Below are 15,478 nucleotides of genomic sequence, written 5' to 3' on the forward strand. Positions count from 1 at the left end.
CCAAGCCAGATGTTGCCCCCACTATGTCCCGCTGAGACTCAACCCAGCAAGGACCCGTTTACCAAACAATTGCACCGCTAGAGGTAACCCGCTCCGGCACTGGGTTCCGTCCTCTCCTCTGTGCAAACCCCCACCTTCAGACACCCCCCTCCTTTCCGCCGCTGCGACAAATACGATCTTCCTTCTTTTCTTCATCGATGTCGAATCCACAATTAGGGCGGGCGGGCGGGAACGATTCCAGTCACCGTCCAGGTAGGAATGGCCCACCCCCCCTCTGACCTGCCCTATATACTACCCCCTATAGCCACCACCCCCTGACCAATCACACTGACCCCTGATCCTAACTGCCCCTTAGCACCACCCCCAAATTTCGCGCCCAAACTGACTTTCTCCATTAACCCCTTATTAACCCTATGGCCTGGCATCCCTCCTAGTCATGTAGCCCTCCCTTAAGCCCCTTCGGGTCAGCAGTCCGGGCTCTTCCTTGACTCCGGAATGTCTGACTGAAGGCCTTTGACCTTCCCCCAACAACCCCCTACCCCCTAGGGTTCTTATCTAAAATAAACACAAACACTGTGTGACGTTGGAATATAAAGGCCACAGCAGCCCCATTTATTCATAACATAAACATCAGCCATGTAACAATACAACTCTTCATTGAAGAACCCGAAAAGGAAGGGGGGGGTACCTGAAGATTAACCAAAATGTTCTTTGCAACATCAGCCCGTCTCCTGACCCTCAGCCGCAACACACCGACTCGAGAGCCCAAGCCAGATGTTGCCCCCACTATGTCCCGCTGAGACTCAACCCAGCAAGGACCCGTTTACCAAACAATTGCACCGCTAGAGGTAACCCGCTCCGGCACTGGGTTCCGTCCTCTCCTCTGTGCAAACCCCCACCTTCAGACACCCCCCTCCTTTCCGCCACCGCGAGCGCGCATGACCCCTTGTGCGCGCGAGTCCTCCCACACCAACAAAGCCTTCTCAACCCCCTCCATCAGCCCTAAGGCCCAAATATCATTTCCCACCGAATTTAAATGGACCCCGTCCCGGCGCAACAAGTCGGCGGACGCCGCTTCCAACTCCGGGTGCCGAACAGAGACTCCCCCAACCCGGGAAATGAACCGCCCAATCTCCCGATTCACTTTACTTCGCGCCCTGTTTACTGCTTCCACTGACCTGGCGTGCCGCCATGTCAGCCGCGCGACCATATCCGACCAGACAATTATTAGACCCGGGTGGGAAGACAGGAGCCGCAGGCAGTCACATTTTATGTCTTGTATCAGGTCCCTGGAAGCCCGCAGACCCAGGTCATTCCCACCCGCGTGTAGTACCACCACGTCCGGTGCTCTGTCCAGCTGCGAATGGTGGCGCCAGGTAGGCAACACCTCACTCCACAGCATGCCCCTGACCCCGATCCATCGCACAGTAGCCTTTTCCCTGGGAACCCCCAACTGGCGTCCGTCCGGTCGTATTCCCGCGCGAAACGCCCCCCAATACACATATGAGTGGCCGAGCACCCACACCAACAACGGTAAACCTACAAAACAAAAAGTGACAACACAGGGAGGGGGGGGGGGGCACGAGGAAGAAAAGATGGGTAATGATTACCAAACAAATACCGCCCCCGACCCCCCCCCTTCCCCACCAATATCTCACAACAAGTTCGGCCGGACGTAGGATCTAAACCTGGCCGAGTCCCATCGTCCAATCTTACGGAGAGCCTGCGCGCCCAGACCCCAACGAGCCGCCTGAGTCGCAGCCCCAATCCGAAAGGAATGCGACGCGAACTCAGCCTCGTTGAGACCGCAACACTGCAGGCACCTCCGAAAGATGCAGACAAATTGGTAACTCGACAAGGCTGACCCGTCCAGGTGGGACAAAAGGGACCCCGGGCGAGCTCCCCTCACTTCTAAAAACGCCGACAGCCATCTGACAGGGCACTCCGCTAAACAAGGTACACCCCATAGTTCCACCATCCGACCTCTACCCAGCTGGTCCGTCTTTGACCGTCTCAAGCAACACCGCACCACATCCATACCGCATTCCACGTCCTCCAACAACAAACCTCCGTGACTCCTCGTGTTTCTGCTCACCAGTTCACTAATTCTAAACGCCCCAAAGAAGGCCAAAACAAAAGCGGTCCCGAACAACTGGCATTCATACTCCGAACAGCACACCCGAGGCAAAACCGACAACAGCTTGCCCAGCAGCTCAAAAGATACCGGGCGTCGGAGGTCTCGGCGCGCCCCCGCCCTCCGGTAACCCTTCATCACCTGGCGCACCCAGAAATCCTTCGTAACATCCTTCCAGCCCAATAACTTGAAAAAGAAGGAAATGCCCGCTAACCTGCCCGCCACGGCCGACCACGAAAGGCCTTCTTCCTTAGCCCTGCCCAACATGAACAAAACTAAATAAACTCTGTCACCTTCAGATACATGACCTCCCACCTCATCAACCAACTCGAGCCAACGGTCCCACGCTGAATTATAGCTGCGCCACGTACTGGGTGCCACCGAATGTCGGATCAACTCCCAGGCCGGCTGCAAACCAGGTCCCACAACCAGACGGGCCACACGGTCTCCTGCTGCTCCGCGTCCGGCGCCAGCATTCGAAAGCGGTCCCACTGGAAGCGAGATAAAGCATCAGCCACAGAATTCAGCACCCCCGGCACATGTACAGCGCAGACCCACAAGTTCAACTCCAGACATTTCAGCACCAAATGACGCAAGAGATCCACCACCGGGGGGGAATCAGCTGTCAACTTGTTAACAAACTGAACGACCCCCAGGTTGTCACACATGAAACGCACCTTCCTGTCTTTCAAATCCTGTCCCCAAACCTCTAAGGCCACGACAATAGGGAAAAGTTCCAACAGGGCCAAATTCCTAGTCAGACCGCAAAGCCGCCACGAATCAGGCCACCTGCCGACGCACCATCTCCCCCCAAAATATGCGCCAAAACCACTGGATCCCGCCGCGTCCGTATACAGCACCAACTCCTCATTTGACACCACCTCACGAAGCCACAATGACCGCCCATTATACAGCTGCAAAAAACGGGACCACACTCTCAGGTCCGCCTTATGCTCCACCTTCAAACGCACAAAATGCAAAGGGTGCAACACACCGGTGGTGGCTTGAGCCAAGCGACGGGAAAAAACTCTCCCCATCGGCAAAATTCTACACGCAAAATTCAACTTCCCCAACAGGGACTGCAAGTCCCGTAAACGAATCTTCTTGGCCTCAATGGCCCCTTGAACGCAACGCCTCAAATCCACCAGCTTGTCCTCCGGCAAGCGGCACTCCATGGCAACCGTATCCAGCTCTATACCCAGGAATTTCAAAACCGTAGCCGGACCCTCCGTCTTCTCCGGCGCCAACGGAACGCCAAAGCGGCGAGCAACCTGCTCCACTGTCCGAAGCAAAAGGGAACACTGCGAGGATCCAGCAGGTCCCATGCACAAAAAGTCGTCCAAGTAATGCAACACTGAATCTAGACCCGCCTCTTCCTTAATTACCCATTCCAAGAAACAACTAAACTTCTCAAAATAGGAACATGAAATTGAACAGCCCATAGGCAAACAACAATCTACATAAAACTTGTCCTCCCACCAACACCCCAACAGGTGAAAACTGTCCGGGTGCACCGGCAACAGGCGGAAGGCCGCTTCTATATCCGTTTTCGCCAAAAGCGAACCACAACCCAACTTCCTTAACCATTCCACAGCCTTATCAAAACGGACATACGAAACCGAAACCAGCTCAGGATCAATACCATCGTTCACCGACCGGCCAGTAGGATAGGACAAATGGTGGATAAGCCGAAACTTGTTAGGTTCCTTTTTCGGGACCAACCCCAACGGGGACACAACCAAGTCCGGCAATGGAGGGGCATCAAAAGGCCCCGCCATCCGTCCTAGCTCCACCTCCTACCGTAACTTATCCGCAACAATCTCACCATGTAGGCGAGTCGACTGTAAATTTTTTAAACGAATCTCTCCCGTCTTAACCACTGACGGTATCTTGAAACCAAAACTAAAACCGTCACTCAACAATTCCGCCGACCCCCGATCCGGGTATCTACTTAGAAACGGCGCCATCCGATCTACCCTCACCGGGGTCCTCCCTTTTTGACGAAGACTCAGCGGCCTTCCCTTTTCCCTTCCGGAAGCACTTAAGGTGACTGTGGGCGCCACCACAGCCCGAACACTCGTGCTTGAATCGGCAGGAAGAACCAAACCGGCATTCCTTCTCATTGAACTGCCAGCAAACGCCCTTTTTGGGCCCCGGCGAGGTGCCAAATGATCCCCCGCCGGTGCCCCCTGGAAAGGACTGTGATGCCGACTTCGGCGCAGCCATCAGCCGCATCCATAGACTAATTTCTTTGTGGTCCCACCGTAAACTGGGTCTGACCGCCTTCCTCTGGCGAAACTGCTCGTCATATCTTAGCCAAGCAGTCCCCCCATAGGTCCTATACGCCTCACAGATAGAATCCAGATAACAAAAAAGCGCCGAACAGTTATCCGGAGCCTTTTCCCCCACCACACTGGCCAGTATCACAAAGGCCTGCAACCAGTTCTGAAAAGTGCGGGGAATAAGGCGATAACGCCGCCGTTCTTCCTCGTCCTTTTTGCTCTCATCCGGTTTAACCCGATCCAGATTAAACTTTTCCAACGGAAGCAATGAGAATATTTCAACATATTCATCCTTCCATATTTTTTCCCTGGTCTCCTGCTTCAGATGCGCCCCCAACGGGCCATCAAAGCAGACATACACTTCCCCTCTCGCCTTGTCATCCAATCGAACAATGTCCACTGCAGCCGCAGCTGCGGCAGCGGGAGCCGCAGCTGTGGCCGCGGGAGCCGCCACCACCGGCTCACCAACCGCATTGCCACTAGCAACCCCTCCAACCGCAGGAGTCGCAACCTCCTGCCCCGTCGCTCCCTGCCACACCAAGCTAGGGCCCCCCACAGGGGCAAACAAACCCCTGACCAACCTCAACAACTCGGATGCCACACTGCCGTCACCCGTCACCGCATTCACGACCCGCCCACCACTCGGGCCACCAAGTAAACCACCCGTACCACCAACCACATTCACGCCCTGCACGCCATCCATATCACCAGACACACCATCCATAGCCAAACCAGGTGCACGAGAAATAGAAGAAACCGTGGTCTTACCAGGCTGACTCCGAGAAGATCCCGAAACAGCCGTCACATGTCCTCCGCGTCGCACTCCAGCCGCTTCGCCGACCTCCACGATCTGGTCCCCGGTGTCGTCCTCCGCGGCGTCCTCCTCCAAGGTGGCCTCATCGTCCTCACTGGACCCAGGCCCAGGGAGCCCGCCGTCCGGCAGACTCGACCTTAGGCCCCGTCCGCCCGCAGCACCATCCATCCTCCGCGACGATCCAGACGCTGGCTCCGCCACATAAACACCGCCTTGGGCATGCCGTCCGGCATCCCCGCGTGCTCCGGCTGATCCCGACGCCGTCCCATTGTTGTCCCTCCGCTGCGATCCCAGGCCGGGCCCCGCTGATCCGGGCCGTCTCCGTACGGACTCCCCCGCCGACACTGGGACCCCATGCTCCTGCATGGGCCCCGCTCTGCTCCTGGACCTTGCTGCCGCCGCCACTGTGGCCTCATCTGCGCCCCGCGATCCCGCTGGCCCACGCAACCTAGCTGGCCCCCGTGACCCCGCTGGCTCATACGACCCCGCTGGCCCACGCGACCCCGCCGACCCACGTGACCGCGCCGGCCCACGTGACCGCGGCGGGTCAGGTGACCGCACCGGGTCAGGCGAGCCTGCCGGATCGCGGGGACGCGCCGGGACGGGTGAGTACGCGGGGTCACATGACCGCGCCCGGTCAGGTGACAGCGCCCGGTCAGGTGACAGCGCCGCCCCACGTGACCGCACCGCCCCACGTGACCGCGCCGCCCCACGTGACCGCGGCGGGTCAGGTGAGCGCGCTCGGTCAGGTGAGGCCGCCGGAGCACAAGGGGACGCCGGGTCACATGAGCGCAGCGGGCCACGTGACCGCGCCGGGTCAGGTGACCGCGACGGGTCAGGTGACCGCGCCGGGTCAGGTGACCGCGACGGGTCACGCGGCCGCGACGCGCGCGTCACTGCCGTGCGCCGCGAACCGGAAGAGGAGGGGAGGCCGGCCGTGTCGCTCACCGCCCCGTTGCCTTGGCGCCCGCGGCCCGACTTCCGGCCGGGGCCTCGCGACGTCCCGGCTCCAGGATCCACCGCCGCACATCCACTTGGGCTCCGTCTCCGCTGCCGGCTCCTCGGCGTCATCTCCGGGCTGAGGCGCTCCGGGGGCCGAGTTCTTCGCTGCCGCTTCGGAGGCAGGGGGGTCACATCTTCGTCGCCGACGCCTGACCATCGCTGGAGCTGCTCGTCCATCCAACGCTGTCCACGCTGCTCCGCCATCCTCTTCATTTGTGCCATGAAGTCCTCCATCTTCGGGATCCAGCCACAACGATTCCAGTCACCGTCCAGGTAGGAATGGCCCACCCCCCCTCTGACCTGCCCTATATACTACCCCCTATAGCCACCACCCCCTGACCAATCACACTGACCCCTGATCCTAACTGCCCCTTAGCACCACCCCCAAATTTCGCGCCCAAACTGACTTTCTCCATTAACCCCTTATTAACCCTATGGCCTGGCATCCCTCCTAGTCATGTAGCCCTCCCTTAAGCCCCTTCGGGTCAGCAGTCCGGGCTCTTCCTATCTAAAAACAAATGTAATTATGTATAAGTGATGTTTGTAAAACATTAAGGAGGGTTTGTCAGCAGATTTTACCTATGTGTGTGCTAATGCTACTAATGCTACTAATAAGTAATGCTCCTAATGCAACTCTACATGATCCTATATGCAGGTTACACACCAAATGTGACGACAGGTCGTCCTTAATTGCCTTGTGGTTATTTTCAATCCAAGAGTCGTTGCCCTTTCACTTCAATTTCAGAACCAATGCATGCCATAAACTGTAACAAAAAGAAATTAAAATTGCCAAAAAATTAGAGCATGAACCTAAAATCAGATTTCAGAATCGGAATCAGCGATGCAGAAATATATAGAAAAAAAGTTCTAATACCTCATGGAACAGAAAATGAAAAAAAAAAAAAAAATTGTTGCCCAGTGTTATATACAGACTTTGTAATAAATCTGTTTTCTGTTTACAGGGAACAAAGACTTACTGGTTTAACAGTTTTCATCCTGACCGGAATTTCTGTGTTTTTGTCCCCAGTTCTTAAGGTATTTTTTTGAGTTATGTCAATTGTCAATGAGCAATTTTCATATTGTGTCCAAAGAAAATCAGACCTGCTCATTCAAAAAGACTAGGTTTACATTTACAGAATACATTCCACTAGAAGTATATGCCTGAACAGCAAGAAACCGTATTCAGACGTATATGGACGCATACTCAAACTAAAATGGGCAAGACAGTCAAATAAGTTCTTTTAACTACTTTTTGTCAGATTTTCATGGTATTGTGTTTTTTTTTTTTGTTTTTTTTTTAATGCACAGTGAAGCCATCATTCTTGGTCCTGTCTCTATCCCCAATTTCTATTATTTTCATTGGCTAACTTATTGAAATGTAGAGCAGTATCTTTCAATACATTTTAGGCTAATATCTTATTCAAACGTCTGTGCAAATCGGTTTCAGATCATAATGCAATGCACGAACTGGAAAAGCTCCCCAACCTGAGCGTGACAACTTCATAGAAAAATATAAAGCTGTGACTCTCAAGTTAGGAGAGCCATGGCCAGTCCGTGCATTAGCGGCCCGTGCTCAGAACAGCTGGCACGGTCGTCTGAATGAGCACTAGGATTAAAGCGGGCTTTACACGCTACGACATCGCTAGCAATTGCTAGTGATGTCGAGTGCGAAAGTACCCGCCCCCGTCGTACGTGCGATATCGTGTTATCGCTGCTGTAGCGAACATTATCGCTACGGCAGCTTCACACGCACATACCTGCTCTGCGACGTCGCTGTGGCCATCGAACCGCGTTCTTTCTATGGGGGTGGTTCGTTAAGTGTCACAGCGACGTCACAGCAGCGTCACTGAACCGCTGCCCAATAGAAGCGGAGGGGAGGAGATGAGCGGCCGGAACATGCCACCCACCTCCTTCCTTCCTCATTGCCGGTGGACGCAGGTTAGGAGAGGTTCCTCGTTCCTGCAGTGTCACACATAGCGATGTGTGCTGCCGCAGGAACGACACACAACATCGTTACTGCAGCAGCAACGATAATTGGGAAGGGACCCCCATGTCACCGATGAGCCATTTTGAACGTTTTTGCAACGATTCAAAATCGCTCATAGGTGTCACACACAACGACATCGCTAAAGCGGCCGGATGTCCGTCACAAATTCCGTGACCCCATCGACATCGCTTTAGCGATCTCGTAGCGTTTAAAACCACCTTAAGTTCCAACCATGAGCATTTGATCCTCTTTTGACAATGCATATTTTCACTGTCCTGCAAAATCAGTAGGAATTTTAACAATCTCATGCTCATCCACAACATGTCAATTACTCTTGTGGCGTATATGCATTTTATTTGCAGATTTTTCCTATAGACTTGAAGGAGATGAGGAAAATACACTGGTTAAAAACTCAATGGAAACTCACTAAAATCACGTTATCCACAAACGACTTTACATTAAAGTTTTATCAAAGAAAAATACAAAATATCAGGAGGTTTCCAAAATAAAGCAGTTTTATTTGTAACATGACATACTAAAAAGACAAAAAACACAGCTGAAAAAAGCCTAATAAATAAGTATATAAAAACCCACCCACTTAAAAAAGCAGTGATAGAATACAGTAATTGGTGGAGAAATGCTGCCAAAATCATAAATATCAAAAGCTTCTAAATGCTCATTGTGGGAATGTATTCTAAAAGATATATGTTTTTAGTTACTTTCATGGGGGAAAAAGGTTTTACACCTGTAGTTTAATGTACTGTATGGCACATTTGCCTCCATTTTAACTAAACTATCAGACATACAAATGTGAAACTAGACTAATAATGTATTGCATGATCTGTACATCAGCTTCCGATATTATACAGGATACATGAATTCACAGGAGCAGTGTGATACATAAAATGATTATATAAAATAGGTTTCAGCACTTTTCAAGGCAATGTTCTCTTATGCATTGTGACTTCCATTCATAACAGAAGCTGCAATGCTATGCTGAATCATTTTATTCTTATTGTCAAAACTGACAGAATTTTCAAATGAGGCTGTGGTGAAAAAAAAAAAACACAAAAACCTAAAACTGTGAAATCTAAGAACACAAAGAAGTTGTGCACCTCATAGGAAAATCTGAGACAGCAGTTTTATAGAGGAAACGAAAGATTAAACCTGTTGGTTGTTGAGTAATGTAGGCAACCGTTGTGTGCCTCCAATGTAAACGTGTGGGTGCAGATGGATTCAGAATGGGTCCTCTGTGGTGACCCTCACTGATCTGAAACTTCAGGCATGGTGATACCCAATTCTGAAGATTTCCAAATACACTAACCAGATGTTTGGCTTTGCTCTAAGCCTGTTCTTTACATTTGAATTGTCTGATCAATTTGTAAATTGTTTTAAAGCTCTGTCCTGTATCTGATCATTACAACTTTCTCCTTCTTCTAGTATATACCAATGCCTGTATTATATGGAATTTTTCTTCAAATGGGTGTGGCTGCTTTAAGAAGTATTCAAGTAAGTATTTACACGTCAAAAGCTCTACAATGTGTAGACTGTTTTCAGTATTTCTTTTTCTTGCAAAATTGATATTACCTTATTCATTCAGTTTATTTTTTTACTTCCCTAAAGACCTGCATGCTTCATTTCCTCTCCATCATGATTTACCATATACAACCTCCTCATCCTCTGTCTTCTACTGTAACACTGAGAGAAGGGACAGGCAGAGAAGAAAGCTAGAAGCAGTGTGCTCTTTGATATTTGTCAGGTTCAACAGCCAAGTATGGCCTAACAAAAGCATTATGTAAACTGTACAAGAGTAAAAATGTATGATAAAATATACTGTTTATGAAGTTGCTAAATTAAAATAACAAGAAAAATCAATGCAGAGGTATCCATAATCTTTAACCCCTTCACAACATTTGATCTATACTTACATCATGGTCAGGAAGGGGTTCTTGCAAATTGACATATGTGTATGTCATGGCTATGAAGACACAAGGGACAGTATGTGCTCTTGGCTGCTGGCCTAGCTGTCTTTATTAAGGCCGCACAGGCTGGCGCCCATTCCACTGAACGCCCTCACTCCTTTTCTGTGGGCAGAACACTACTCACACAACACAGAGTACAACACTCCAGTAAGACTTTATTGGGTCACCATCATTCAACAGCAGATAGTACATTTCAATAAGGACACAAGATGGTACAAGTGCCATAGAGTCTCATCCTTCCACTGGCTCGCCAGGGATTAGAACCTCTTTGAATTCGGTACATACAGACACAACTGCCCCAGCCAGCAGCACCCTGGTTTTAGTGGGCACCCACTGAGAGGAGATTGTGGCAAGATTAGGAAGCTGACTAAGCACAGTGAGGTATGTGGTCAGGTGACCGGATTTTCTCAACCTGGGTTCTCCAAATGAATTAGTGTGCTCAGTGTTGGGAAGTGGAGCTGCTCTGTAATCCACCACTTGGAAACGTGCTCTCTAGGCTGAAGTCTTATAGAATCACACCAGTGACAGAAGCAGGGAGTAGTTTTTATATCCCTCACCTCCCATTTTAGAGTATTGTGCCCCACAGTATTGGTGGAAGATAATCATGACTGTTCATTCATTGTTTGCTAGGACAATTAAACTGCATAATTGTTCTCTAAACGATGCAGACTAGTACACCGCAAGAAGCTGATGCAATCTGAAATCAGCTGGCATTCTACAAATTAGAATGCAAAAAGGGTCACCAGACAGTCTCACATGAAATAATGTCTCATGTCTCTTAACTTACTGATTAACAATAGTTCACCTCCGCACAAGTGGCCGGATTTTCCTTATTGGTGTTGAGTCGTCACATTTCTCCCCCTTCTTAATTAGTCTTGGAGACTGCTGGATCCTGGCATTGGTCTCTGTTGCCTATCATGTCTGACAGCCCAGACATCTGACCATCTATCTTTAGGCTATGTGCGCACGTTGCGTTCTCTGCAGTGTGGAAAAGAACACATCCTCTGGCAGACTGGACACTGCGTTTATAAAATAAAATGCATCCACAACACATGCATTTTGGATGCTTTTTCCATGCGTTTTGCATGCGTTTTGGATGCATTTTTGACAGTGCTTTCTCCTGGCAATTCAGCTCTGCTATATACCGGCTGACAGCAGACACAGACAGAGTCGCGTGATGAGAATGAACTTGGGTGAACTGCACCCGACTTCATTGTCACACCGCAACTCTGTCTGAGTGTGGCGTCCTGATTATCATCTTCACCGCACACATCCCGACATTACCGCCTAAATCCCCGCACACACCCCGACATTACTGCCTACATCCCTGCACACATCCCGAAATTACCGCCTACATCCCTACACACATCCCGACATTACCGCACACATCCCGACATTACCGCCGATATTCCCGCACACATCCCGACATTACCGCATACATAACCGCACACATCCTGAAATTACCGCCTAAATCCCCGCACACATCCCGACTAGAGATGAGCGAACCGGTCCCGGTTCGGCTCGAGGTCGGTTCGCCGAACGGAGCTCCCGTTCGAGTTCGGCTCGTCGAACGTTCGACGAACCGAACTCGAACTGCATAGGAAACAATGGCAGGCAATCACAAACACAGAAAAACACCTAGAAAACACCCTCAAAGGTGTCCAAAAGGTGACAAACAACTCACAACACAACACAAACACATGGGAAAGTGACAAGGACATATACTCATGCGAAAACAAAACAGCTGGACAAGGAAAAAGAGGAGGACACACAGATATATGAGTATATGCAAGGAAACATCGATTCCATTATTGTGCAACTTGAGCCCTGCTCATTTTAGGCTTCCAATCTTGATAAATTGCCTGAGCTCGCCACGTACGCCTTGGGGATCTTGTCGTGTCCTGCAGCCAGCGTTCTCTCGGAACCTGTCTTCAGTGCTGCTGGGGGTCTGCTGGCAGATAAGCACATGTGTCTGTCCACTGACAATGTGGACATGGCTCTCAGAGGACTTTTCTTCCCCTGGGTCATCCAGGGGACGGGAAAGGCACGCGTATTTTTGAGAGTGTTTCATGCCAAGCATCTTTTTCTTTTTCAAAAGGGAAGGTCAACTGATGCCAGTCAAGTGGGGTGTGTGTGGCCCAGTTAGTGGCAACGAGGGAGACTGTGGTTGGAGTCCCCTCGCTGTGTTTCTAAAAGAACCAAGATGAACAAGTCATGGCTCTCAGAGGACTTTTCTTCCCCTGGGTCAGCCAGGGGACGGGAAAGGCACGCGTATTTTTGAGAGTGCTTCATGCCAAGCATCTTTTTCTTTTTCAAAAGGGAAGGTCAACTGATGCCAGTTAAGTGGGGTGTGTGTGGCCCAATTAGTGGCAACGAGGGAGACTGTGGTTGGAGTCCCCTTACTGTGTTTTACATGCTTTTAGAAGGGCATGACATGGCTTAGAGGTTGACTTTCAGCATCTGGAAACTGTTGGCTACCAAAATGCTGCCTTTCCAACCTTTTTAACCGAGGATTTTCGAGACCATATGCCCATCGCAGTGCCCCAAGAGCCGATGCCCAGGCGCCACTCCTTCTCCAACAAAGGCGTGCACGCGCTACACCAGCATGTCGCACTAAACATCACTGATTCCTTGAGAAACTGTGTGACAGGGTGCATTTCACCACAGATAATTGGCCCAGTAAGCATGGACAGGGGCGTTACATGTCGCTGACTGGGCAATGGGTTACTGTGGGGAGAGATGGAGAAGAGTCTGCTGTACAAGTCTTGCCGTCCCCACGAGTTGTGTCAATCCTTCTTCTGTATGTAGAAGTTAATACACTGCTTCTGCCTCTTCAACCTCGTGTGGGTCCTCCACCTTGGCGCAAACCCTGTGTGGTCAGGCCACCCTTCCTTGTAACTGCGCACAAGGACTACCACACACCTCCTTACTATGCTTGCAGCAGAGCTCAATGCCATCAGGCGGTCAAAGGTTTACTTTGAAATGTATGGAAAATGTGAGTCACACCGCTGAGAAGTTGTGGACGGTTAGCTCTGGAGACCGAGTTTCATCAATGGTTGTCTCCACTCAACCAGCAGCCAGGGAAGGCCGGGTGCGACAATGATGCAAACATGGGTGCGGCCCTTCGCTGTGACAATGTGACACACGTGCCTTGTGTGGTTCACGTGTTGAACCTGGTTGTCCAGCAATTTTTAAAGCACTATCCTGGCCCACATGGCCTTCTGCAGAGAGCACGGTGTAACGCCTTCCTTGATCCACACACTCAGATGGGCTGTAAATGATAGGCTAGAGGGAAGCCACTCACCAAGCAGGACCCCTAGAACCCTGAAACCCTTTAACCCCTATACAGGGATTAGGAATTACACAGGGCCCAAGGTGATTAATACCTGTGGAAGGCTGCAGTTCCAGAAAATAGTAGTCAGGCAGGGTCAAAACATTAATTGAGGAACAGGAACAGAATGGGACGGCCAGGACTTAATCAGAAAACAAGCAGAGGTGAAATGCGGATCGGCCAACAAGGTACATAAACAGCAAGCAGGAAAAGTAGTCAGGTAACAAGCACACAAAATCATAAAACTGAACTGGGGGTAAAATTAACCAGAGGTTCATAGCTATGTCTGGCAGTGGTCTGCAGACAGGATGGGCATAAAAAAGGGTGTGGTGTCTTCCCATTGGTTGTAGCTGAATGATGGTATTTCATCTGTGAGATACCCACCAGCTACATTCAGCCAGAGATTCTGCATCTGTCAAGGTAATGCAGCCCAGTGGGTAAGCATAACCTGCGTCCACCTGCGCCGCTGGCATCGACTCCTCTCCCATCATCAGCACTATGCATGAAAGGAACACGTTGTCACCTGGCGACCGGAGTACAAATTGACGGAGCGTACTCCGTTGGTGACTTAACAGCCGTGTGCGGCAATGATGCAAACCTGGCTGCGGGCCATCGTCAGGGCAATGTGACACACGTGCCTTGTATGGCTCACGTGTTGAACCTAATTCTCCAGCAATTTTTAAAACACCATCCCGGCCTACATGGCCTTGTGCAGCGGGCACGCTCGCTATGTGCTCACTTCCATCGTGCGCACACAGCAGCTCAACAACTTTCATCACTCCGGAAGTCTTAGGCGGGCTTTGCACGTTGCAACATCGGTAACAATGTGTTACCGATGCTGCAGCGATAGTCCCGCCCCCGTCGCACGTTCGATATATAGTGAAAGCTGCCGTAGCGATTATTATCGCTACGGCAGCTTTACACGCACATACCTGCCGTGCGACGTCCCTCTGGCCGGCGACCCGCCTCCTTCCTTAAGGGGCGGGTCGTGCGGCGTCACAGTGACGTCACACGGCAGGCGACCAATTGAAGTGGAGGGGCGGAGATGAGCAGGATGTAAACATCCCGCCCACCTCCGTCCTTCTCATTGCAGCCGGTGGCAGGTAAGGTGAAGTTCCTCGCTCCTGCGGCTTCACACACAGCGATGTGTGCTGCCGCAGGAGCGAGGAACAACATCGTACCTGTCGCTCCCCCGGCATTATGGAAATGTCGGAGGCTGCAGCGATGATACGATGACGACGATTTTGCGCTCATTCATCGTATCATCTAGGATTTACACACTACGACATCGCAAGTGACGCCGGATGTGCGTCACTTTCGATTTGACCCCACCGACATCGCACCTGCGATGTCGTAGTGTGCAAAGCCCGCCTTAGAGTCTGGCAGTTAAACGCCGGAAATGCTATGTTCCGACACGCAGGAATTGGAATCTGCACATGTTGCAGCGTGTGTGGCAGCACCGCAGAGCCCTGCTGAAATACGGTATGACATATAGCCTGGGATAACTTGATCCAGAGGTGGTGCAGATCACGCTGCTGGAGTGGTGTCAGATCAAGGACCTATGCACCCTGCTACACAGTTTACAAATGTCGACGAAGATGTTTAGCACTGGCAATGTCATTCTCAGCGTGACAATTCTGGTCATCTACATGATGGAGCACACTGTAATTATTATTCGGAGTCAGGTGTTGGGACAAGAGGAAGGGGAGGAACTACAGGAGGAGTCATATGCGGAAGGGATAACAAGATCTACGAGGTCCAGATGGTCAGCGGCACCTATGCGGCAGTCATGGTGAGGGAGAGGGATTAACAAGGGCGCATAGTATCAGCAAAAAGTGTTGAGGAAAGTGCAGGAGCCCATGAAGAAATGGAGGACGAACTGGCGATGGGCATGGAAGACTCAGCAGATGAGTGAGAGCTTGCTCACATTTCGGTTGTGCGAGGTT

General features: G+C 51.1%; 1 protein-coding gene across 1 annotated transcript in view; it reads left to right on the forward strand.

Annotated features, from left to right (window-relative positions):
• The window catches only part of SLC4A9 (solute carrier family 4 member 9), an 890,846-nt gene that overhangs the window by 739,006 nt on the left and 136,362 nt on the right, over nt 1-15,478 (forward strand). Inside the window, exons 17-18 of the mRNA XM_075344573.1 lie at nt 7,195-7,267; nt 9,660-9,728. Of these exons, the coding sequence (XP_075200688.1) occupies nt 7,195-7,267; nt 9,660-9,728 (142 nt within the window). The remainder of the gene's footprint in view (nt 1-7,194; nt 7,268-9,659; nt 9,729-15,478) is intronic.

The sequence above is a fragment of the Anomaloglossus baeobatrachus genome, chromosome 4 (assembly GCF_048569485.1).
Source record: "Anomaloglossus baeobatrachus isolate aAnoBae1 chromosome 4, aAnoBae1.hap1, whole genome shotgun sequence".
Classification (NCBI taxonomy): Eukaryota; Metazoa; Chordata; class Amphibia; order Anura; family Aromobatidae; genus Anomaloglossus; species Anomaloglossus baeobatrachus.